The 19,883-nt window shown below is 37.4% G+C and overlaps 1 protein-coding gene across 1 annotated transcript in view; it reads left to right on the forward strand.

Annotated features, from left to right (window-relative positions):
• The first annotated feature begins 400 nt into the window (after window positions 1-400).
• Window positions 401-19,883, forward strand: part of LOC121416890 (one cut domain family member 2-like) — a 49,368-nt gene continuing 29,885 nt past the window's right edge. The window contains exon 1 of the mRNA XM_041610417.1: window positions 401-2,226. Within this exon, the coding sequence (XP_041466351.1) occupies window positions 1,179-2,226 (1,048 nt within the window). The 5' untranslated portion in view covers window positions 401-1,178. The remainder of the gene's footprint in view (window positions 2,227-19,883) is intronic.

The following is a 19,883-nucleotide window of genomic DNA, read 5'->3' on the forward strand; positions in this document are numbered from 1 at the left end:
CCCTAAAAGCGACTATACTGTATTCCGTTATGTAAACATATCGAAGTTCTCTCCACACCCTTGCTAATTAATAAAACAAACATTTTCAAGTTCTCTTGCGCGTGTTGGGAGATGGTGGCACATTCGTACAAACCCAAACACAGAACAAGAAAACAATATTTAGGTCGAGAGTGTCCTCTCTTCAAAACTAAAGCCTGTGCTTTGTTAACTATATAACCCCGCAATGCCATTACGCTCCGAGTTGTCACACACAAACTCAACACAATAGAATTGCTACTTTGAACAGGTAGTTTGAGAGATAATAGCGCATGCGCGATGGAAACGTAACAAAGAGGTTCAATACACGGTTGAGTGAACTGAATCCCATAGTGGGTTTTGTTGTAATGTTTTTGAGTGGGAGAGAGGGAGATAGAGAGTGGGGAACCGGGTTATTACAATAGATGTGTATGGTTTCTGATAGTTGAAGCCAGTTCGAGTTTTTAAGGGGTCGAGAAAGGGTGAGAAAAAAAATCCAGCGCGTTTGTACGGGACCCAATACAGCTGTCTAAATACGAAGTGGATTCTAAGCGAAGCGGGTACGCTCCCAGTGCCTCGCTTACTGATCACGCCTCGTTAATTCACTGTCTACGAAAAGGAATTTTTCTCCTAGCGACCAGCCAAGCAATATTTCTTCATATTTTCTTCTTCATCGTCTCGAATAATTTTTCTCCGTTGTGAGTCATCTAACAGCAGTGTTTCAAATACTACCAGTGGAGCCACAGTGAGGGGGGCTTGTGATAATAATACGGTTTCTCTACACCAATGCTTTTTTCTTTTTCTGTGTATTAAAAGAGGAGTAGGGGATTTCGCGCTAACCAGGGCCGACTTCGCTGGGGGTTGTTTGAGTCAACAATTCGCTCGCTGCCAGCTGATTCCTCGAGCGAGCTTGTTTCGTTAAAAAAAGGAGAAGTGTAGTCGCTTGGAAGAAATCGGTCGCCAAGACGCGAAGGACTTGCGAGGGAATATTACTGGCCGACACACAGCACACACACGCGTACGTCCGTACGCTGGTCGAGGCCATGAACTTGGCGTAGGCGATCACATTATCATTTTATCATCTATTATCATTTTCTTCGACTCTTGAGGTCCAGCGGCTCGCGCTCGCGAACGCCGCTAACCGCCCCTGCCCAGTAGTACAAATGCTTTCTAGCGAGTTAGTCGGCTTAGAGACAAGTGGCGTTCTTAGTGACAGCGCTACGGCCGCATCTTTACACAGTGTACCTGAAACCAGTTCGTCTTCAACAGCACCCGGCATCAACCCGGGCGATTTCTTCAGCGCCACGGATTTCGCTGTAAGTCGCCACTCCCGCTCCGGGAGTTTCACTGGCTTTGGAGGCATGCTGGAGCCAGATTTTCGCGGGGCCTCGGCCGAATATGGCATGGGATCGGCGCTTGGCATGAATACTTTTCAAGGAGCACCGAGTATTAATAGCATGTCGTCGGGAAGTTATACGACGTTAACCCCTCTGCAGCCGCTGCCGCCTATCAATACAGTCGCCGATAAATTGAGACACGATACGAACGCTAGCACGGGATTCTCGCTGATGAACAGTTCGAACCTCGCCATGAATAACTACGATAAACTTGGAGGTATGAATATGGGGATGGGTGTCGGGGTTGGGGGGTCAATGGCTGCCAATTCCATGTTAAACGGTTACGGACATCATCAAGCGATGGGAGGCTATGGTAGCCCCCACCACGGCACCTGTTCGCCAAGCGAACCCCGGTATGCCGCGTCCATGAACGGCTATGACCAATTCACCCATAACGCCCAACATATGCGGGGCTTCACGCATCATCATACCCAAAGAACTGGTCTGACCACGCCTATGGTCCTGAACGGACTAGCCGGTCACCCCCATCACGCACCGTCACCGTCGATACCGGCACCGGGAAGTCGAAGCGGTGATCGAAGCTCCGTTTCGTCCAGGGATACCGGGCAAGCCGGGGAGGAGATCAACACGAAAGAAATCGCAGCGAGGGTGACGAGCGAACTCAAAAGATACAGTATACCCCAAGCCGTGTTTGCCCAAAGGGTCTTGTGTAGGAGTCAAGGGACACTGTCTGACCTCCTGAGGAACCCCAAACCCTGGAGTAAGCTCAAGAGCGGCAGGGAAACCTTCAGGCGGATGTGGAAGTGGCTCCAAGAACCAGAATTCCAGAGGATGTCGGCGCTCAGATTAGCTGGTAAGTCGATAAAACACCATCCAAAACTTTTTACTAACTAACTACTTAAAAAATAACATTAATCCCAAATAATGACCTTTGATTAATCCCTTTTACCCACCCTAGGTTGACGAATCCAAGATTTATTTTGAAAATCAAATTCTTGATCCAACAAACTGAACATGTAATATACTCACAGATTACATGTAATTATTTTCTTTTATCTGAAAAATCTTATTGGTCCAGTGTCTTCAATTTTTGTTCAGTTCCATGTGATGTCAATATATGTGTTGAAATGGTGAAACTTGCATTATGAAAAAAAATATTGGAAATCATGAGTTTATCATTATCAAGTGAAAAAGGGTTCTCAAGCTATAGGCATCCCAGACGACTTTGTATTGGCCGAAATATGTCCATGAATGAAAATGTGAAGAAAGAAAAGAACGAAGAATTGAAAAGTAATTTCAATTTTACATACGTTTTTATTTTACAAAAGCAGTGGAAAGCAATCAAAACTACGACTTTGTATATCACCTAAACATTGTTTACAGCAGCAGGGAAACATCACCATGGAAACCAACGAAGTCCAGACTTCCACACAAAAAAACACATCATAAATCCTGTAAATATTATGTTTGAACTCTGCGATAAAGACGGTCAACGATTTTATGTCTTGATAAAAGGGCCATCTCATGTCTTCCAAAAAGGAAATTCCCTCGGGATCGATCTGATTTTGACTGAAATCTGAAATCAATTTTTCCTCCCCGCCGCTCCGTTATCCCCTTTCTCTTGCGCGCGTGTTCAAAACTTCCGAAACTTGAACACCGTGCTTCGATTTATTGCTAAAATCTTTATCAATCTATAATTTCTGTTTACATTTTCCCTTCGCTTGACAGATTTAGATGTTTTATACAGTACTAGCGCTGGCTAGTCACTGTCTTTTCTTTCTTGCTCTTACCATAAATCAAAATTCACCGACACTGATTGAATTTCGCCCCGAGTGAAGCAAAATTAAGAACTGTTTTTCTTTAATCGCGTTAATTTTATTATGGCTTCGAGGCGAATTTACGCAAAGCGCGTGTACGACCATCGCTCATTTTTTCTGCTTCATCGATGAGTTCTGTTTCTCACAATCGCTCTGACATGAAAATGGTGCCGTCTTTTTATTTTGATGGCTTGGTCTTGTATTTATTTTGATTGGAGATTATTCATTGTCATCAAGGAAAGGTTGTCTCGGATTTAATTATCTTTGTAAAAAAATATTCATAGTCATGATGTCTACATATCTTTTGTCATTTTTTCATGATTATGATGGAATGATATTTTTTGCTTGGCTTCTTCCAAATTTGTCCTTATTCACGAGTTCAAAAGGAATATATTAAACATTTTAAATAAATCGAGTCATCACTGTGTGTCTTATTACGTTATCTGTGATGAAGTAAGTTTTGAGATTGCCATCCAAAGCCGGCAAAATATATGTCTTCTCCATTGAAAATAATCAACTTCAGGTTTTAGTACCGTTACTGTAACAACGGGCGAATATTTGCTTTGTGATTTGCTTCCCAAGTGCACAAGTTTTGAGAAATGCATTCCTAACCAAATTCCTTGAATATGTTCTATCAACAGTAATGTTATTAAAGCTTTAGATTTTGGCGCTTGTTTTAATTCAATTCTCGTTTTTTTTATTATAATTTATGAAGCTACAAAGTACCGATTTTACATTGGCGTATTTATTTCCAACTGACGACGAATTCATACTCATTTTGTCGAAATAGCACATGGCCTGACATTATTATGTTACCTTCGTCTGGATTCCGAATTCGCATAAAGACATTTTGGGTTATCATATCTAGCTGGTATGTAAAGTCTTTTTATATTAAGTTTATTTATTTTTAATTCGTTCTTTAAGGGAGGAAAGACGACATCCTTCCATTCTCGATGCGGAAATTAATTACAACCCGCGAAAAGAGAAAGAGAAAAAAAAATACTGTGAGCGCACTATCGCTTCCCCGTCCCGACTCCGCTCGCATGTCGCCGATGTCCGCTATATTATTTCAATCTCGCTTGGCGTACGACATCTCAGAACCAATATTGTTCGCTTTTTCGCTCGGTCGTATAGGGACTGCTAATTTGACTATTCATACGTTAATTATGTGTCTCATATTGTTGGCTTTGTACATAAAAGTTACGCAAGAAAGTCAACATGAGTATGGCTTTATTGCTTGTCACTCTCAAGTCGTCTTAATACACGACATGAATGGGTTACCCTTTCAGAGTAAAAATACTGAAACGAACAAAATTGTCTTTTTATATCTTGACAGTTACAGATCACATTTCAGGATGTTCATTTTACTATAGAGTGGAAAATTGTTTCAGTTTGATATGTGTGTTATGGAATTAATATACTGTATGATCTACATTTAGAAGTCAGATCAATTAGATTTACAACTTATAATCCTTTGTGAGAAAAATTATAGGAGTTAAGGACAAATCAATCATAGATTTTCTTTAGCTTAATTTGGAATTAGGTAAAATTGAAAAAGTGTAGTGAAACTATATTCAGTATTAACTAGAAACCACATACTCGAGACAAGAGGTATAAAAGGAGACCAATTTACTACAGTAAAAAACAGATAAAATAAAAGAAATATGTATATATGAACAAACATTTTAAAGCATTTTAAGCAATTTAAATTGTCCTGGTTTGTCTTTGTCTGGCACCTTCATTTGACAATAGTTACATTCAAATGAATACCTAGTGTTGATATATATATATATATATATATATATTATATATATATATATATATATATATATATATATATTATATATATATATATATATATATATATATATATATATATATATATATATATATATAGTGAATCATAGCTTTTGCTAGTTATACTGAATCAACTTGAAATCAATGACAATTCATTTCACTTGAAATTGAATAAGAAAACATTTGTTATGAGATAAAGATAAACAAACACTTTTTTATTTGAAACCATCACGTTTTGATGTTTCCATTATATTTTGATGCTTCAAAAAGGCAAAAGCATATGAATAATTTACAATCTATTTTCCAATTCTATCAATTTTTTGTAGTCCATCTAGTAATAAAATTAGACTTTTTTTCTATCTCATAAATTGAATTTTGTGCTTTATATATTACAAATAATATACATTGTCAGAAATTGATCATTGTGATAGTTATTGTTATAGCCTATTACACTCTAAAAAAGGTTTACCCAATATTGGTTAAAATAGGAACATGCATGTTGGTTGGGTAAAAAGATATTTTGTAAATTTTATGCAATGTTGCGTTGAAATAGCCCAATGTGGGGTACAAAAAATTTCCAAGCAAACATGCATGTTCCCTTTCTACACAATATGGGGTTAAATTTAACTTTGTGTTTTTAGAGTGTATGTACATAAAATCAATTTGATCATCATTTTAAGATCAATGCTCGCGAATGCATCTGTCCACATTTTGCAGTAGGCGAATTGTGTTGTAGAGGGAAAGGGACCTCTGCATATATAGCATGATATGTTGCCACTGTAATTCAATTGGGTTTTGATGTAATACAATTACATGGTTTATTATGGTTGGGCCTCATTATATATCCACCAACATGCACAGATACAGGATTGGACTATATCACCATTTGAGATGTTTTGACTTTCAATTTCTGAAGATAGCCGTTATTGAGGGGTATATTGGCTATCCAATATATTAATTTCTCAATTCTTAATCATTATTATTGTGATCATCATCATCATCATCATTTCAGATGTGATGTTTTGTTTTCATTATCAAGTTCTGTAAATAGATGATAAGGAAGGTTATAGTGGATATTTGTCATATAAATTGGTTAATCATCATTATTATTTGTTATTATCATTATCATTGAATTATTATATTCATTTCATTATCAGTAGTAGGAGTATTGTTTTTTATTATTACTAGTACCGTTCCTATATTTTTAAATACCTCCACTTAAATTATTTCCTTCTGTACATCAGTGTATACATTTAGCCTGGATAATTGAGTTATACTCATACAGAAAATGAATGTTAGCTCATTTACTAGATACATGTAATACTCACCTTTGATAATTATTTGTCTGCAAAATGTAAAGAGATCTGTTTAACATTGTGCCCCCAAAGTAAGTGTATTACACACATTTTAGTGTGTGAAAAATGTTCAAGACGCTGGATAGACTAGAGCGTGAAACATGCCCCAACAAAGCGTCGAACACCATCCTACCGTCAAATAATTGTGTTTCTAGAGTAGGGTTGTTATTAAATTCGGCATGCCGGTGCGACGGACAAGAGATGGAGTATTTACCCATTTAATTAACAGGCAGAGTTTTCTATAGTCCCACGTATGCCACTACAAGTATGGATTGGCGAGTAGAGATTTGAGGTTTATAGGTGGATTTTGTCGTTAAAGGGAGTTATCAAGTGAGAAATTATAGGATAACGGGCAGCGTAACAGCAGGTGACACATTTACCCCTGCGACAAATGCTCCCAGATTAATTTTGTCAAAGATATAGGGTAAGGGTGGCAGTATAAGATCTTATGTTAGGTGTAGGGTAGGGTATAGTGTTAATGATAAGACCAGGGTTGAAGTTGCTCATCCAATTAGTGTGTGGAATTTAGAGCGGAGCAGTTGTTGCTGGAGCAAATGTCATGAAAGCGTATAGCTTCATGAAATGCCATTGTAAAAAGATGAAATTCTAGAGATCAGGTGGAGGATTTAAACAAAATATTCAAGTAGAGGCTTGAAAGGTTTACATTGAAAACTTGATATCAATTAAATATGTACAGGTGCAATGATCATATATCAGCTTGGGCTAGGGGGCGAGTGCCCTCCAAACTTTGCCCTCCCCCCTTCTGAAAAAACTAATAAATAGAAAAAACTTATAACAATAGATAAGTAAATCAATACATAATAAACAATCTAAAATGAACAAGTTTTTTCTTAGATAATTATGTGTTAATTTTTAAAACCTTTATTTCAATCCAATTTAATGGATATCTGATTAATTCCATGCCAAAACTATTACCAAATTTGAAAATAGATATATTGTTTTGGCCAGCTGTCGATTTTCAGAAATCAGGAACCATATTCCAAAACACGGCCTTCTCAAAGTATTGTCCCAATGCGTTACTAACTGACTGTATTCGCTAGTATAAATGATCAAATCAGACGGACAGAAAGTGCATTTATAGGGAGAGAAAGAGAGGGGGGACAGGGCACTTCTATTCAAGTTCAAAGGAATATAAGCATGAAAACGAGATGTTAATCAAGCAAGTTGGCCAGAAATAAAAAGAAGAACTGGCAAATGGGTTTCCAAGAGGTGTTTAATTTGAATAAATTCCAGCCCAGACAGACCATAGCAACCCCCACATTGGGTTGCACAGCACTGTCCGTTTCCACATCGATTCCACTGAAATTTACACAGGACAATGACTAAGAAAGATATCTGGCTTTCACATGAGGGGGGAAATAGGCACTGACCACGTGCAGTTAAGTGAATCTCGGATTCAATGGATGCAAATAGATGCATTGGCATCTAAACACTTGAATTCTCTATGCATCTTAAATGTCTTCTTAGGTTTAAGGGGAGTTCCGACGTCTATGTAGAGTGTCTTTGAAGGTAATATGGATACCTTGAAAAAGAAGGAAAAATATGAGCTGGGAGTTTTGAGATGATAAGTCCTTTAACCCTTCTTGGTAAGAGTTTCATTCAGTTTTGTTATTTACACATTGGAAATAAAAGATTGTGCTAGGTTCATGTGTGCATGGTAGTTAAAGGTATTTACGTGGAAAGTTGAGGGAAAACTTGAAGGATGAATATTGTTGATCACTTGTATACTAATTACTCTCTTTACTCATACTTCTACTTTTACTTCTGCTACTTTTACCAGTATACTTCTACTACTACCACCCTACATTTACTACAACTACTACTACTACTACTACTACTACTACTACTACTACTACTACTACTACTACTACTACTACTACTACTACTACTACTACTACTACTACTACTACTACTACTACTACTACTACTACTACTACTACTACTGCTACTGCTACTGCTACTGCTACTACTACTACTACTACTTCTACTTCTACTACTACTACTACTACTACTACTACTACTACTGCTACTGCTACTGCTACTACTACTACTTCTACTACCACTGCTACTGCTTCTACTTCTACTACTACTACTACTTCTACTTCTACTACACGACTACTAGTTTTACTGCTGCTTCTACTACTACTACTACTACTACTACTACTACTACTACTACTACTAATAATAATAATACTATACTACTACTACTATACTACTACTGCTATACTACTACTACTACTACTACTACTACTACTACTACTACTACTACTACTACTACTACTACTACTACTACTACTACTACTACTGCTACTGCTACTGCTACTGCTACTACTACTACTACTACTACTACTACTTCTACTTATACTACTACTACTACTACTACTACTACTACTACTGCTACTGCTACTACTACTACTTCTACTACCACTGCTACTGCTTCTACTTCTACTACTACTACTACTTCTTCTTCTACTACACGACTACTAGTTTTACTACTGCTGCTTCTACTACTACTACTACTACTACTACTACTACTACTACTACTACTACTACTACTACTACTACTACTACTACTACTACTACTACTACTACTACTACTAATACTACCACTACTACTACCACCACTACTACTACTATTACTACTACTACTTCTACTACTACTACTACTACTACTACTACTACTACTACTACTACTACTACCACTACTACTACCACTACTACTACCACTACTACCACCACTACTACTACTTCTACTACTTATACTACTACTACTACTACTACTCCTTCATGTTGCTACCTTTACCCCCCCCCCCTTTGGAATGTCAGCAAGCTTGTCTATTTATCTCCCATTTGATACAGGATGCCCTCATTTGCCCTTGGTTATTTCATATCTTATAGAGATTGAGTTGTAACTCAGAACCTTCTCAGAAATTGAAAATATTCTGAAAGGAAAATAGGTGCAAACATACTTGATATCAATGAATATAGCTTTGTCTTTATTGTATGACTATTTGGTACTGTAGATGTGTTACGTAGATATCTTGTGGTCAAATCTGATACTTTAGTAATGTAACATATACAATAAGCTATCAACATCTACATGTAGGTGTCTTGTAATAATTATTTTGGCCTAGAAAGCCACAAATATACTTATTACTTTACTGACCAATAACAATGATTTAATTATATTTCAGGGCAGGCTGTGACATCTTTCAACAGATTGAATAGTGAATTATCATTTTGAATACTACTGACATTGCATTGCATTGTTTCATAAAGACTTTTTATAAAAACAAATGCACAATTTATACAACAAGTTTACTATCAGCCAGTCAGAATGAAGGATTTCTGTAGCTTTTAACCATTATTGCAAATGTGTTAGTATAACAGGTTTTGTGAAACGGGTCCCTGATTGTTATATATGTATGTAATACATTGCAAGCCATGAAACAAGAATAATAAGATGATGTCCAACACTAGAATACAACTTATAAATTGTAAATATTTTCCACCGATGCTCTAAATAAAAGCATGACTGTATAAAAAGGTCAGCGTCAATCCTTAACACTCCATTTGACATGGCAACATTATACTACTTTAAGCACCTCTGATGGCTAGCAGCTAAATGGTAAACTATTAACTGAAGATAAAAGGCTGAGAGTGATCCAAGTACATAACGTGAGCAATAATATGCATATACACCCCTTACCCGGTCCCCGCATCCCACATCAACGCATGGAGGTAGGCCAGAGGGCTGCCCCGCGGGAGAGGCCTCCGGTGTTGGCCGTCTCCTCCCCTCCCTGCGCTCCCGGGCTTGTTTAATCACATCAATTAAAGCGAATGGATGGGGTAATTCAATCAAGTCACCGGCGCAAACGCACACCGTATTGTTTCCCCCCTACTCGGCAGGAGTTAAACGCCAGCCAACGCCGCTAGTCTCCGTCGCTCAGCCCCAGACTGCATCTCTGCTTCCAGCCATTTCCCCCTTTTCTATAACTTTGAGGTAATGTACATGCAGGGGTGTCTTTTTAGTTCCTGCCCCTCCCCTCAAAAATGCAATGAAGGTTTCAAGTTCTAAGTGACTTTTAAGGTCAGTGTTAAGGATAGGTTGCAAGGTGACAACTACTTAGGCTCGTATTCTGAAGTCAGGTTTACCTTAAACTCAGGTTTAATGTTGTAGTTTAAGTATGGGAAGCCAAAAGTATCAAAATTTTTATAAGTTGTAATTAGTTGTATATTTCTCGTGTTTACTGTGCTCTTTCCTGATTCATCGATGGTGAAGGCAATCATCTATTTATACTTCCTAGAATGATTTCAGAGCCAAGTGAGCTGAAGTATGATATCTCTACTGTTAGTGATTTATGTAACAATTGGCTATCCATACTTAAACCACAACTTTAAACCTGATTTTAAGTTAAACCTGATATCAGAATACGGCCTTAGTGTTTAATTAATACAATCAATGGAGTAAAAGTTTGTGATATTGAAAAGGTAGCCCTCATTGGGACCTATTTAAGTGTAACATTTATGATATTTAGGAAAGCGTAGAGTTATGGGGTTTAAAGTAATGGTAGGAATATTCATGAAGTGTAGGATTTTTAAGGTGTTACCTATATTGGTAAGCATGATTAGTGAGATCAAGTGCTATTTGCATGAACAGGTGCACGTAAAGTGTATCTGGTTGGAGATACCAAGCAAGGTGTAGTGTAATTGGGTGTGGAAGTTCTTAGACGTTTAGGCTGAAATGTAGGTTCTGATAATCCATGTTAAAGACGATAGGACGTAAAGATTTATTTTTGATGGGTAGGGGTGGAGTAAGTGGTCTCCAAGATCACGCAGGTGACACTAGTTCTTGAAGTGATGGGTCAAACAATACAGCTTCTGCCAGTGAAGACTAGCTGCCTAGTATTGCCCCTTATGGTGCGTAAGCATTTTCTTGCCGATTTAGTCAATGGAAGTAGCTGTGTTCCCTCGTGTCTGCTGTGTATATGTATATGCACAGTCATTCACTTATACTTGACTTTAAAGAGATGGTGTCTGCAGGCTCATCTTTTGGCTTCAGTACTTGTATAGTCAAAAGCAGTTTTACTTAATATCTTTAAGGTTTCAAGATTGAATTAGCCAAAGGCATATACACTACCTTATGGGGTGGGGGGTTTGGCAGTAGTGATTATAAAATGTTTGTCTAACAATAAAAAAACGGTTTGTCTTGTAGCTGTGAAGGCATATTATTTGATTTGTTTCTTTCTTTCTTCATTCATTCATTCATTTGTTTTTCATCATTTATTCATTCATTCACTCATCTATTAATTACTTTATCCATTTATTCATGCACTCGCTCACTCATTCATTCAATTATTCATTCATTCACTCGTTCATTCATTCAACCATCAAAGAAATAAACAAAAACAAAATAAAAGAACCACAAAGTGACAAAAAATCAAAACACTTAAGTGGCTCAGAAGCCCGAGACAAGAAATATAAAGAGGGACTACTTTATTACAAGGATACATTACAAGTTCAAACAGAATATGAATAGCATCAATTAGGGTAGGGAGGGTAGACTCCCCTTTAGTGGTAAAATCAAATGAGAAATGGACAGTGTACCCTCGGTCCCTTTTCAACTGGGATTTTAGGACGATTTGGAGTTCACATTACCATTACCCTACATATTATAGGGATAAACTCAATAGTAGCTGAAATGGTAGGGTATTGCTGTGATTCTGCACAGTTGTATGTGTTTGAGTTCTTGTTTCTCTGATTCTGTCGTTGTTTTGAAGAATCGCTAGTGTGATTTTTGCAATTATGTTGTTTTTCAATAAGAATTGTAAAACCCAAAACCTTAATCATCGCAATTCGAAGTATCATCTTCATGACCGTTGCCATCACATCATTGTCATCATGAGCGTCACCATCATCGCCATCATCATGGCCATCATCATCATCATTGTTGCCATTAGTATTAACATCATCATTATCATTACTCATCATCATCATCATCACCATTATCATCATCATCACCATCATCACCATCATCACCATCATGATCATCACCATCATCACCATCACCATTATCATCACCATTATCATCATCATCACCATCATCATAATCATCATCATCACCACTACCATCACAATCATTTGTGTTGCATTTCTGCTCTATCAAAATTTTGAAATCGAAGGGGGGTAGAAAGTTTCATTGTAATTTAGAAAGATTTTGACATTCAAATCTACCACTCAAAGTCTGCCAGGCTAAGATGATCACCATATGATATTAATGATGACAATTATCCTGCCCTGTTTTAACAAAAGTATCACAAATGTAAATACAGTAAAATGTCAACTTTGATTAATATATCACTAGCTACCTTTTGTCAAAGTAGAACTGCATTGTAATCATCATTATTACGATGGTCATCCAGTCATCTCTCCTTCCTTAGATTAAATGCCCGTAATCATCATTACAAAGAAACTTTAATGGTCGACAAAAAACGAAAGACACTCAACTCATTTATTATCCTTTTCCCTTCACCTTTCTCCTTTTTCCCTTCACAAACATGTATTGAGATGAGATCAAAGTAACCTAGAGAGAGTAGATAAGTTGTAAAAGAGACACCTCTACATTTAGCACAAATGAAGCCTCAATTTTGAGACTGACGTATAATCCTAACAGCCAAGATGAGTAGATAACTCATCATTAGACATTATTCTAGTTGAAACCTCACTTTTATTACTGATTCATATCAGAGTAGCCAATATATTAGTAGATAAATTGTAAAACATATTGAGACCTCTGAAAGATCCAGGACATTAATTTGGAAACTGATTTATATCAAATCAGCCTAGATAAGTAGATAACTCGTAAAATAGACACCTCTGCAATTTTCTTATCCAAAAGCCATCGACAGTGACTGAGTGATAAATTTAGTGACAAAAGAGCACTGATACAGCTCAAAAATAGCACCCCCAATCACGTGATTGCGAACAATGATTTATGTGTTGTTCCATTTGTCCCCAAAAGCCATCCATTGTCAAAATAGCCCAGATTGTAGCTAAACTCTAATCACTCATTCATGACCGCATCAAAGATGGGAACGACAAAACACAAATTTTTCGCCCTCCTCTGTGGGAACCCGACCCCTCTTTATTGTTCGTCTAATTCCTATCAGCTTGTTACAATCAGCAGTCAAAATACCGTCAATTTGAAAGCGATTCCGACATCAACAATCACCCTGTTGAGTTAATGTTATTCTTTGATGCGAAAGGCGGGTATAGAAATTGATTTATTGTTGTTATCGGTGCGTCTTGTGCATGGGGGAATGACGGTCTTGTTGTGCCCCAGGCCCTGGAGATGCCTATCTGGAGTAATTATCACATTTATTTCTTCTGTTCAATGGGGAGTGTCTATTTAGGGGTTTTAACCCCAATCTGTCTCGTAGTTTAGCATTGTTCGGGTGTTTAATTTACCAGCAGTGGAGGAATTTTATTAGGCTAATGTAGGTCATCTGAAAAATGAAACAAGGTTATTAAACAAACTACATAATGGAATACTGTTTTGTTTGATTATAAATTTATCTTGCCAGTTCAACGGAGCCTAGCGTGAATGACGTTGTAGGTTTTTAGCTGATTATGGGTATTAATAAGGCCATTTTATTTATTAAATGGCATTTAATTGACAGATTTAACTGTATATATCTTTTGAATACACACATGAAGATTCATTTGTCTGTTATTTGTTTATCATCTAGATATCTTTTCATACTAGATATCTTATCATATTTATCCTTATCACCTGTTTAATATGCTCCTTCCATTTCTTCTTTCCTTCTCCTTTCTCTCATGACAAATTTCTCTTCTCTCCTCCACCACAACCCGGCAGAACTGCACTTAATCTTTGACCATTTCCCTCTGATCAAATTAGCCCAATTTGGCATCGCGGCATAAATTTGATGACAGCAGATACCCAGATTCCGATCTCCTCTTCTCAAAGACCTGCGCTATTTCGTGGGAAATCCGATCCCGTCGCTGCCAGGCCCGCCAGGCTACCGTAGACGGTGTATGAGTGACAAGCGCAAATTAGAGAGATAATTAATTACCTATCAAATGAAATTTGGTTGTATTGAAACAGTCGAGGTACCACTCCTGTCTGTTTCTGTATAGGCCTCTCTTTTGGAAGTACAACTTTGGGAAAAGTGGCAAAATTCTACACCTTTAATTACAAGTTAGTTAAGAGTTAAGTCCAAAATAGCTTCATTTCTATTTAAATTATGTAGAAGGATAAAAATAATGATGCCACCTTTAGGATAGAAAGCAATTTGTAGTCAAACCAGTCTATGGAGTCCATCCAATGGAAATAGCAAAAGAGGCCATTGTAGACAGGTGGCCTATACAGTTACCCTGACACATACTCTGTTCATGTGAGGGAAAATTTTGATAGCCACTAAAGACAGCGTTTCACTATATAGTCATATCAAGGCTCCACACTAACAATTTTTCTTGGTGGCCCAATCGGTTCACCATAATCATCAATTTCATATTTTTGGTGGCTCGCAAAGCAAATCTAGTGGCCCTAACACATTAGAAAAAATTACAATTTATGAAAACTTTGGTAGCCCAAAAGGGCCACCAAGGGTTGGCATTTACAGAATTTTGGTGGCATGACTATCATTTTTGGTTGCCCCGGGCCACTGTTAATGTCGAGCCCTGGTCATATGGTTGGTTAAGTCATATCTGACTGGATAAGAAATGTTTTGCACCTTAATATCAATTTCTTTTCCTAAGTGTCCCTAGATACAAGAACAGCAACAGAGTAATTAAAATAAATAGCTTTAAATTTATTATTTTAATTAAATTAAATTGAATATATATATATTTAAATCTCAGCATGGGGTTACTCCTATGTAGAATTTGCCCATAGCCATAGGGCTATACATTATCTTTACACAAGAGAAGTTATAAGCAGGGATGATTATCCTATGTCAACATCTGTAGTAGATAACGGTTTGTTTTCATTTCAAATTTAAACCGTACTGATTAGATTAAAGAACCAGCCTGTCAGGGCGGGGGATGTGCTTCGTAATATTTTAATGAGATTTGAGAAGGGGATATTGTACCCCTAAAACCGCAATTTTTGACCACGGGATTATAACCTTGTTAGATAGTGGACAGGTTTGTTTTTCTTTGGTTTCAAGAGGAGGGGGTTCTTATTTATCGGAAAAATTATGTCTATCATAGAATTAGTTAAAATTAGTTTTTCAATCTTGGTGAATATTTAGGTATAGCTGTTCCTGCTGTGTGGGGGAGTGTATGTATACATGGTTTAGCTTTCTGTATCTTACTTTAGCACTCTATATCTTGATGTAGCCCCAAGCTGTAAGGTGTACCTGTATTGAAATATAAACATTATATTAAAAAACTAACGTATTAATTATTTTCTTAGTCTATATCAAAATCCCTGCAGTAGTGCATAGCAAATCAGATACGCTATATGTCTTTTGATTGCCTGGGTGGAAAATGAATTTTTCTTCCAGAGAAAGTCAATTACAATTGATTCAGATTAATTCTATTCTGTTAGATTCATGAACATGTGCTGTACATTGAATGAAAATAGATGAATACAAATCAATTAATTTCATGATTCTTGATACACTATTGTACATGAATTGTCATTAAGAAACCAATTGCCACAGAAGTCGATCCTTGCACTCATGGAGTGACTCGCACTGAACTCATGACTTATGGTTTTGTTCTAATTCTCCACAATGAATGTGTTCTGCTGGCCAAGGATGAAGTATATGAACAGAGGTGAGGTGTCCCCCCCCCTGTCGCCATGATTTTGCAAGTGATAGGTAGAATTGAGAAATGAGGAAGATGATATGACATGTAGCTAGTTTTTATGCATTTAGTAACTCAGTGCTTTACGGAAAATATTATTACCCCAGTCATTGCATTCATTTCAATATCCACATGAAATGTGCTCATTTTCTGCTCCCTGGGGAACATTCCTAGCTAGGACAGGACCATTTTTTTTTAACGGTACAATTGAAAAGATATGACTTGGTCGTTTCTGTCTTAACCCCTCTTTTTGTTAGACCAATAACTATGATCAATTACTGTTTTCCATCATCCCCCCCCAAAAAAAAAATCTGGAATAAGCCTTGGAATCACCACAGGATGATTATGCCATAGACATGCAGATTGGAGAATAACTTTCCCAAGAATGATTGTTCAAAATGAACCTTGACACGGTTTTTAAGGCATATGTGGGGGTAATGTAAAGTGTATTTCACCCAGCTTCAAGAAATCAAAGAAAACTTTCTACTGTGTTTCTCTCCAGGACTCTAAAAGGAATCTATAGAGTAAAGCAACCTTGCTTGTCAATGTAATAAAATGATAAAAGAAAAATACACTGCTTTTATGCTTCCTCCCCTATACTATAAAAAAAATCAAGTCCTCTTCTCTCGCGCTGATAAGCGACATTACATGCACAGTTGACCATGTAATATGTTGCATTTTAGAAAACCAGGCCTATAATTAACGTCGCTAGCCACGCTGTTTCGGAGACAAGGGGAAAAGATGGCCTCGGCGCTGATCATTTTGGTACTTTTGCTCTCTGCCGAGTCGCTCGCTGCCATGGAATTTTGGTTTGCACGGTTCAGTGGTCGTACACTACCATGCGTCCATTGCTTGTATTTTCTGGCTGGTTGGTTTGCAGTGCACGGGTGGGCAGGGGGTGGTGGAACGGGTTCAGAGACTGAGAGAGGTGGATGAAGGAAGTGGTTCTAATCGAGGATGGAAGAGATAAATTTGGAAAAAAGAATTTGATGGTGAGAATTGTTTACGGGATGATAAGAGAGGAGAATATTTAATCAAACCTGTCTATTAAGGTCTCCTACGATAAGACATGTTGCCCTCTGCAGACATGCATTCCTTTCAAATGGGAGATACTTGACGGGTGAACCTATACTTGATGGCCACTGGGGACCGGTTTTTACAAAAAACTGGTTGCTGCTAAGACAGTTATGACTGTGTATGAAGGAGTGCATTTATTTGGTGAGAGAGATTAGAGGATAAAATAATTTTTGATGTGAAGCAAATCTATAGAAGATGAAGAATTGATATGTTGTCATAGTGGGGGGGGGGGGTTGGAGTAGGGGGAGAAAGGATGACATTCTGTGACTTCAAAGAAAGGAATACATGGGTAGTAGAGGTGTTGTGGCTCAGTGGATAAGTCTCCGGACTTTGTACCGCAAGGTTCGGGGTTCAAATCAAATTGCAGCCCTCACATCGTTTGGCAAGGCATTTATCTACATTTGCCACTCTTCATCCAGGTGTAGTAAATGGGTATCAGTACTCTTAATGAAGGAATACCTTGAATGCTTGTGCGTAAGATCAAGGTAGCTGTTCTAAAGCCGGGGTAGTAGTATGCAGCGCTTGAAACATTTGTAGTAAGTGCTATATAAATAGTGCATATTATTATTATTAGGGCAACTGAGAGAGGCGGGTGGGGAGATTTTGAATATCTAAAAAAAATACTTGTAGTTCTTTTAAAAATATCTCTACACATTTGAATATTCTATTATTTGTGTGTTAGCAATTTTTTCACATAATTTTATACTAATGACATAGATTTTCTATAGATGCAATTCACTCCAGTAGCCAGGGTAGGCTTATGAGACAAAAAAACAACTTAAAAGTGAATGTGGTAAAGTATAAAAATTGATTAGCATATTTAAGTGGAAACGTTTCCTTTAAGTCATTGAGACTGGAGGAAATCAATTCATTTACCTAGTATTTCTATCTCGGTACCTTTCCTCACCATAAGGCGCGTAAAAATGGGAGCAAATATGCTTTATCCCTAGACTCTGCGCATCTAGTCTCGTCAATTAGACCAGTTTCTAACAAGAATTTTCAAGGTTATCTGAACTGGTGCATGTCAGGTAGTATTTAAGCAATTGATTATAGGTAAATCTAGTTCAAAGGTTCCCCAGGGAGTGGTGAAAGTGCATAACTTGCGTACAGGCAAGGCATAATCTAATAGCAGTTGTGATGATGCACTTGGAGTCAGAGGCAATGTATTGGGCACTGTTCAAAATTGGATTATTATTATTATTATTATTAATGGATTTATCTGACACTTTGTCCTGTTGCTGTTTGATAATATGTATTCCAAAATTGAGGGAAAAATGGAATGGATGTGTCTGTTAAACAGCTATTACTGCAAGTAATCTGACATAGCAACAGCCTACTGTAAAGGGGTGCTTAAAGGTATTGTTTAACTTTGTGAGCAGCCGATTTAAAAAATTCTCAAACCAAGATGAAACATGTGTACAAGTGCATGTGTTAGAACTAATAAACCCTGAAAACAACTATTATTGAGAATGAAAAGCTAAAACTACAAGGCAAACCCCGATTTTGTAAATAGGCGTCTTATAGACACCTAAATAGTACACATAAGTGTATGGGATGAAATTAAGATGGTGTTTCCGGTCACTTTATATTTCAATTTTTGAAGCACTAAATAATTATTTTTGAACGCAATTTTTTCTGGGCTTCATTTTTGTAACATATCACAGACACAGGTGACAAGTGTGACCTTCTAGCCCAGATTTTTTTAAAAGTCAAACCAATGTTAACCAATCACTTTAAGGAGAGAATGAGTATATATATGCATACCTGAATTAAACGCTAAGGAGGGACAGTGGGCATATATGATGTAAATTTAGTACTCTATAAAGGAAGGTCTGTTATGGGTAGACTACACTCTGCAAGCAATACCCTATACTGTTGGCATCCTCCGAGAGTTTGCTCGTCGCAAATTCCGCCCGCGTCCTCCTCGTCCACACGTTCCTGTGTGCCGTGCATGTGGAAGCGACAAACACGCTAATTTTGCACGGCCTGTGTTTAGCGACTGTGTTTACCTCCCCAGTCGGCGCATGACCCCAATTATTATCAGTTATGTACGCTCTTCCTTTAAACTCCGTGCCCATCCATCGCACATGCCTGAGCATTTCATAAAATCCAAGATGTTCACCCAATGTTGCCCAGTAATCTTCCATACGTTCAGTGTCTGCATCGGTCCCGTACATGTACTGTAAATCCTGCCTTGTCACATTTAGATCAGATGTAGGCCTAAAGATGCTTACTTCAGAATCTATTTATTTTTTAATCCAGGGGTTACTATTTTCTATATTTATTGTCCTCATTTTGGCATATTCTCATCTGTTTTGCATATTCATGCATTTATGATCAATATATATGCTATAGTGAGGTAGGACTTGTGAGATACATAGATCCAGGGGGTGGGAGGAAGGTTTAGGCCTATACCTTATCCAGAATACATTTTGTTTAAATTAATGAACTTTTTCTCAAGTTTTGTACATGCAATATTTTCAAGTTTGTGAAATAAATTATAGCTTGATAAGTACATTGATCAATATATTGATCAATAAACAATTACTCGATAGACAATATAATGAAACGTATCAAAATGTACAGAAATTCATTGATGCAATATATTA

Source organism: Lytechinus variegatus, chromosome 6, assembly GCF_018143015.1.
Source record: "Lytechinus variegatus isolate NC3 chromosome 6, Lvar_3.0, whole genome shotgun sequence".
Classification (NCBI taxonomy): domain Eukaryota; kingdom Metazoa; phylum Echinodermata; class Echinoidea; order Temnopleuroida; family Toxopneustidae; genus Lytechinus; species Lytechinus variegatus.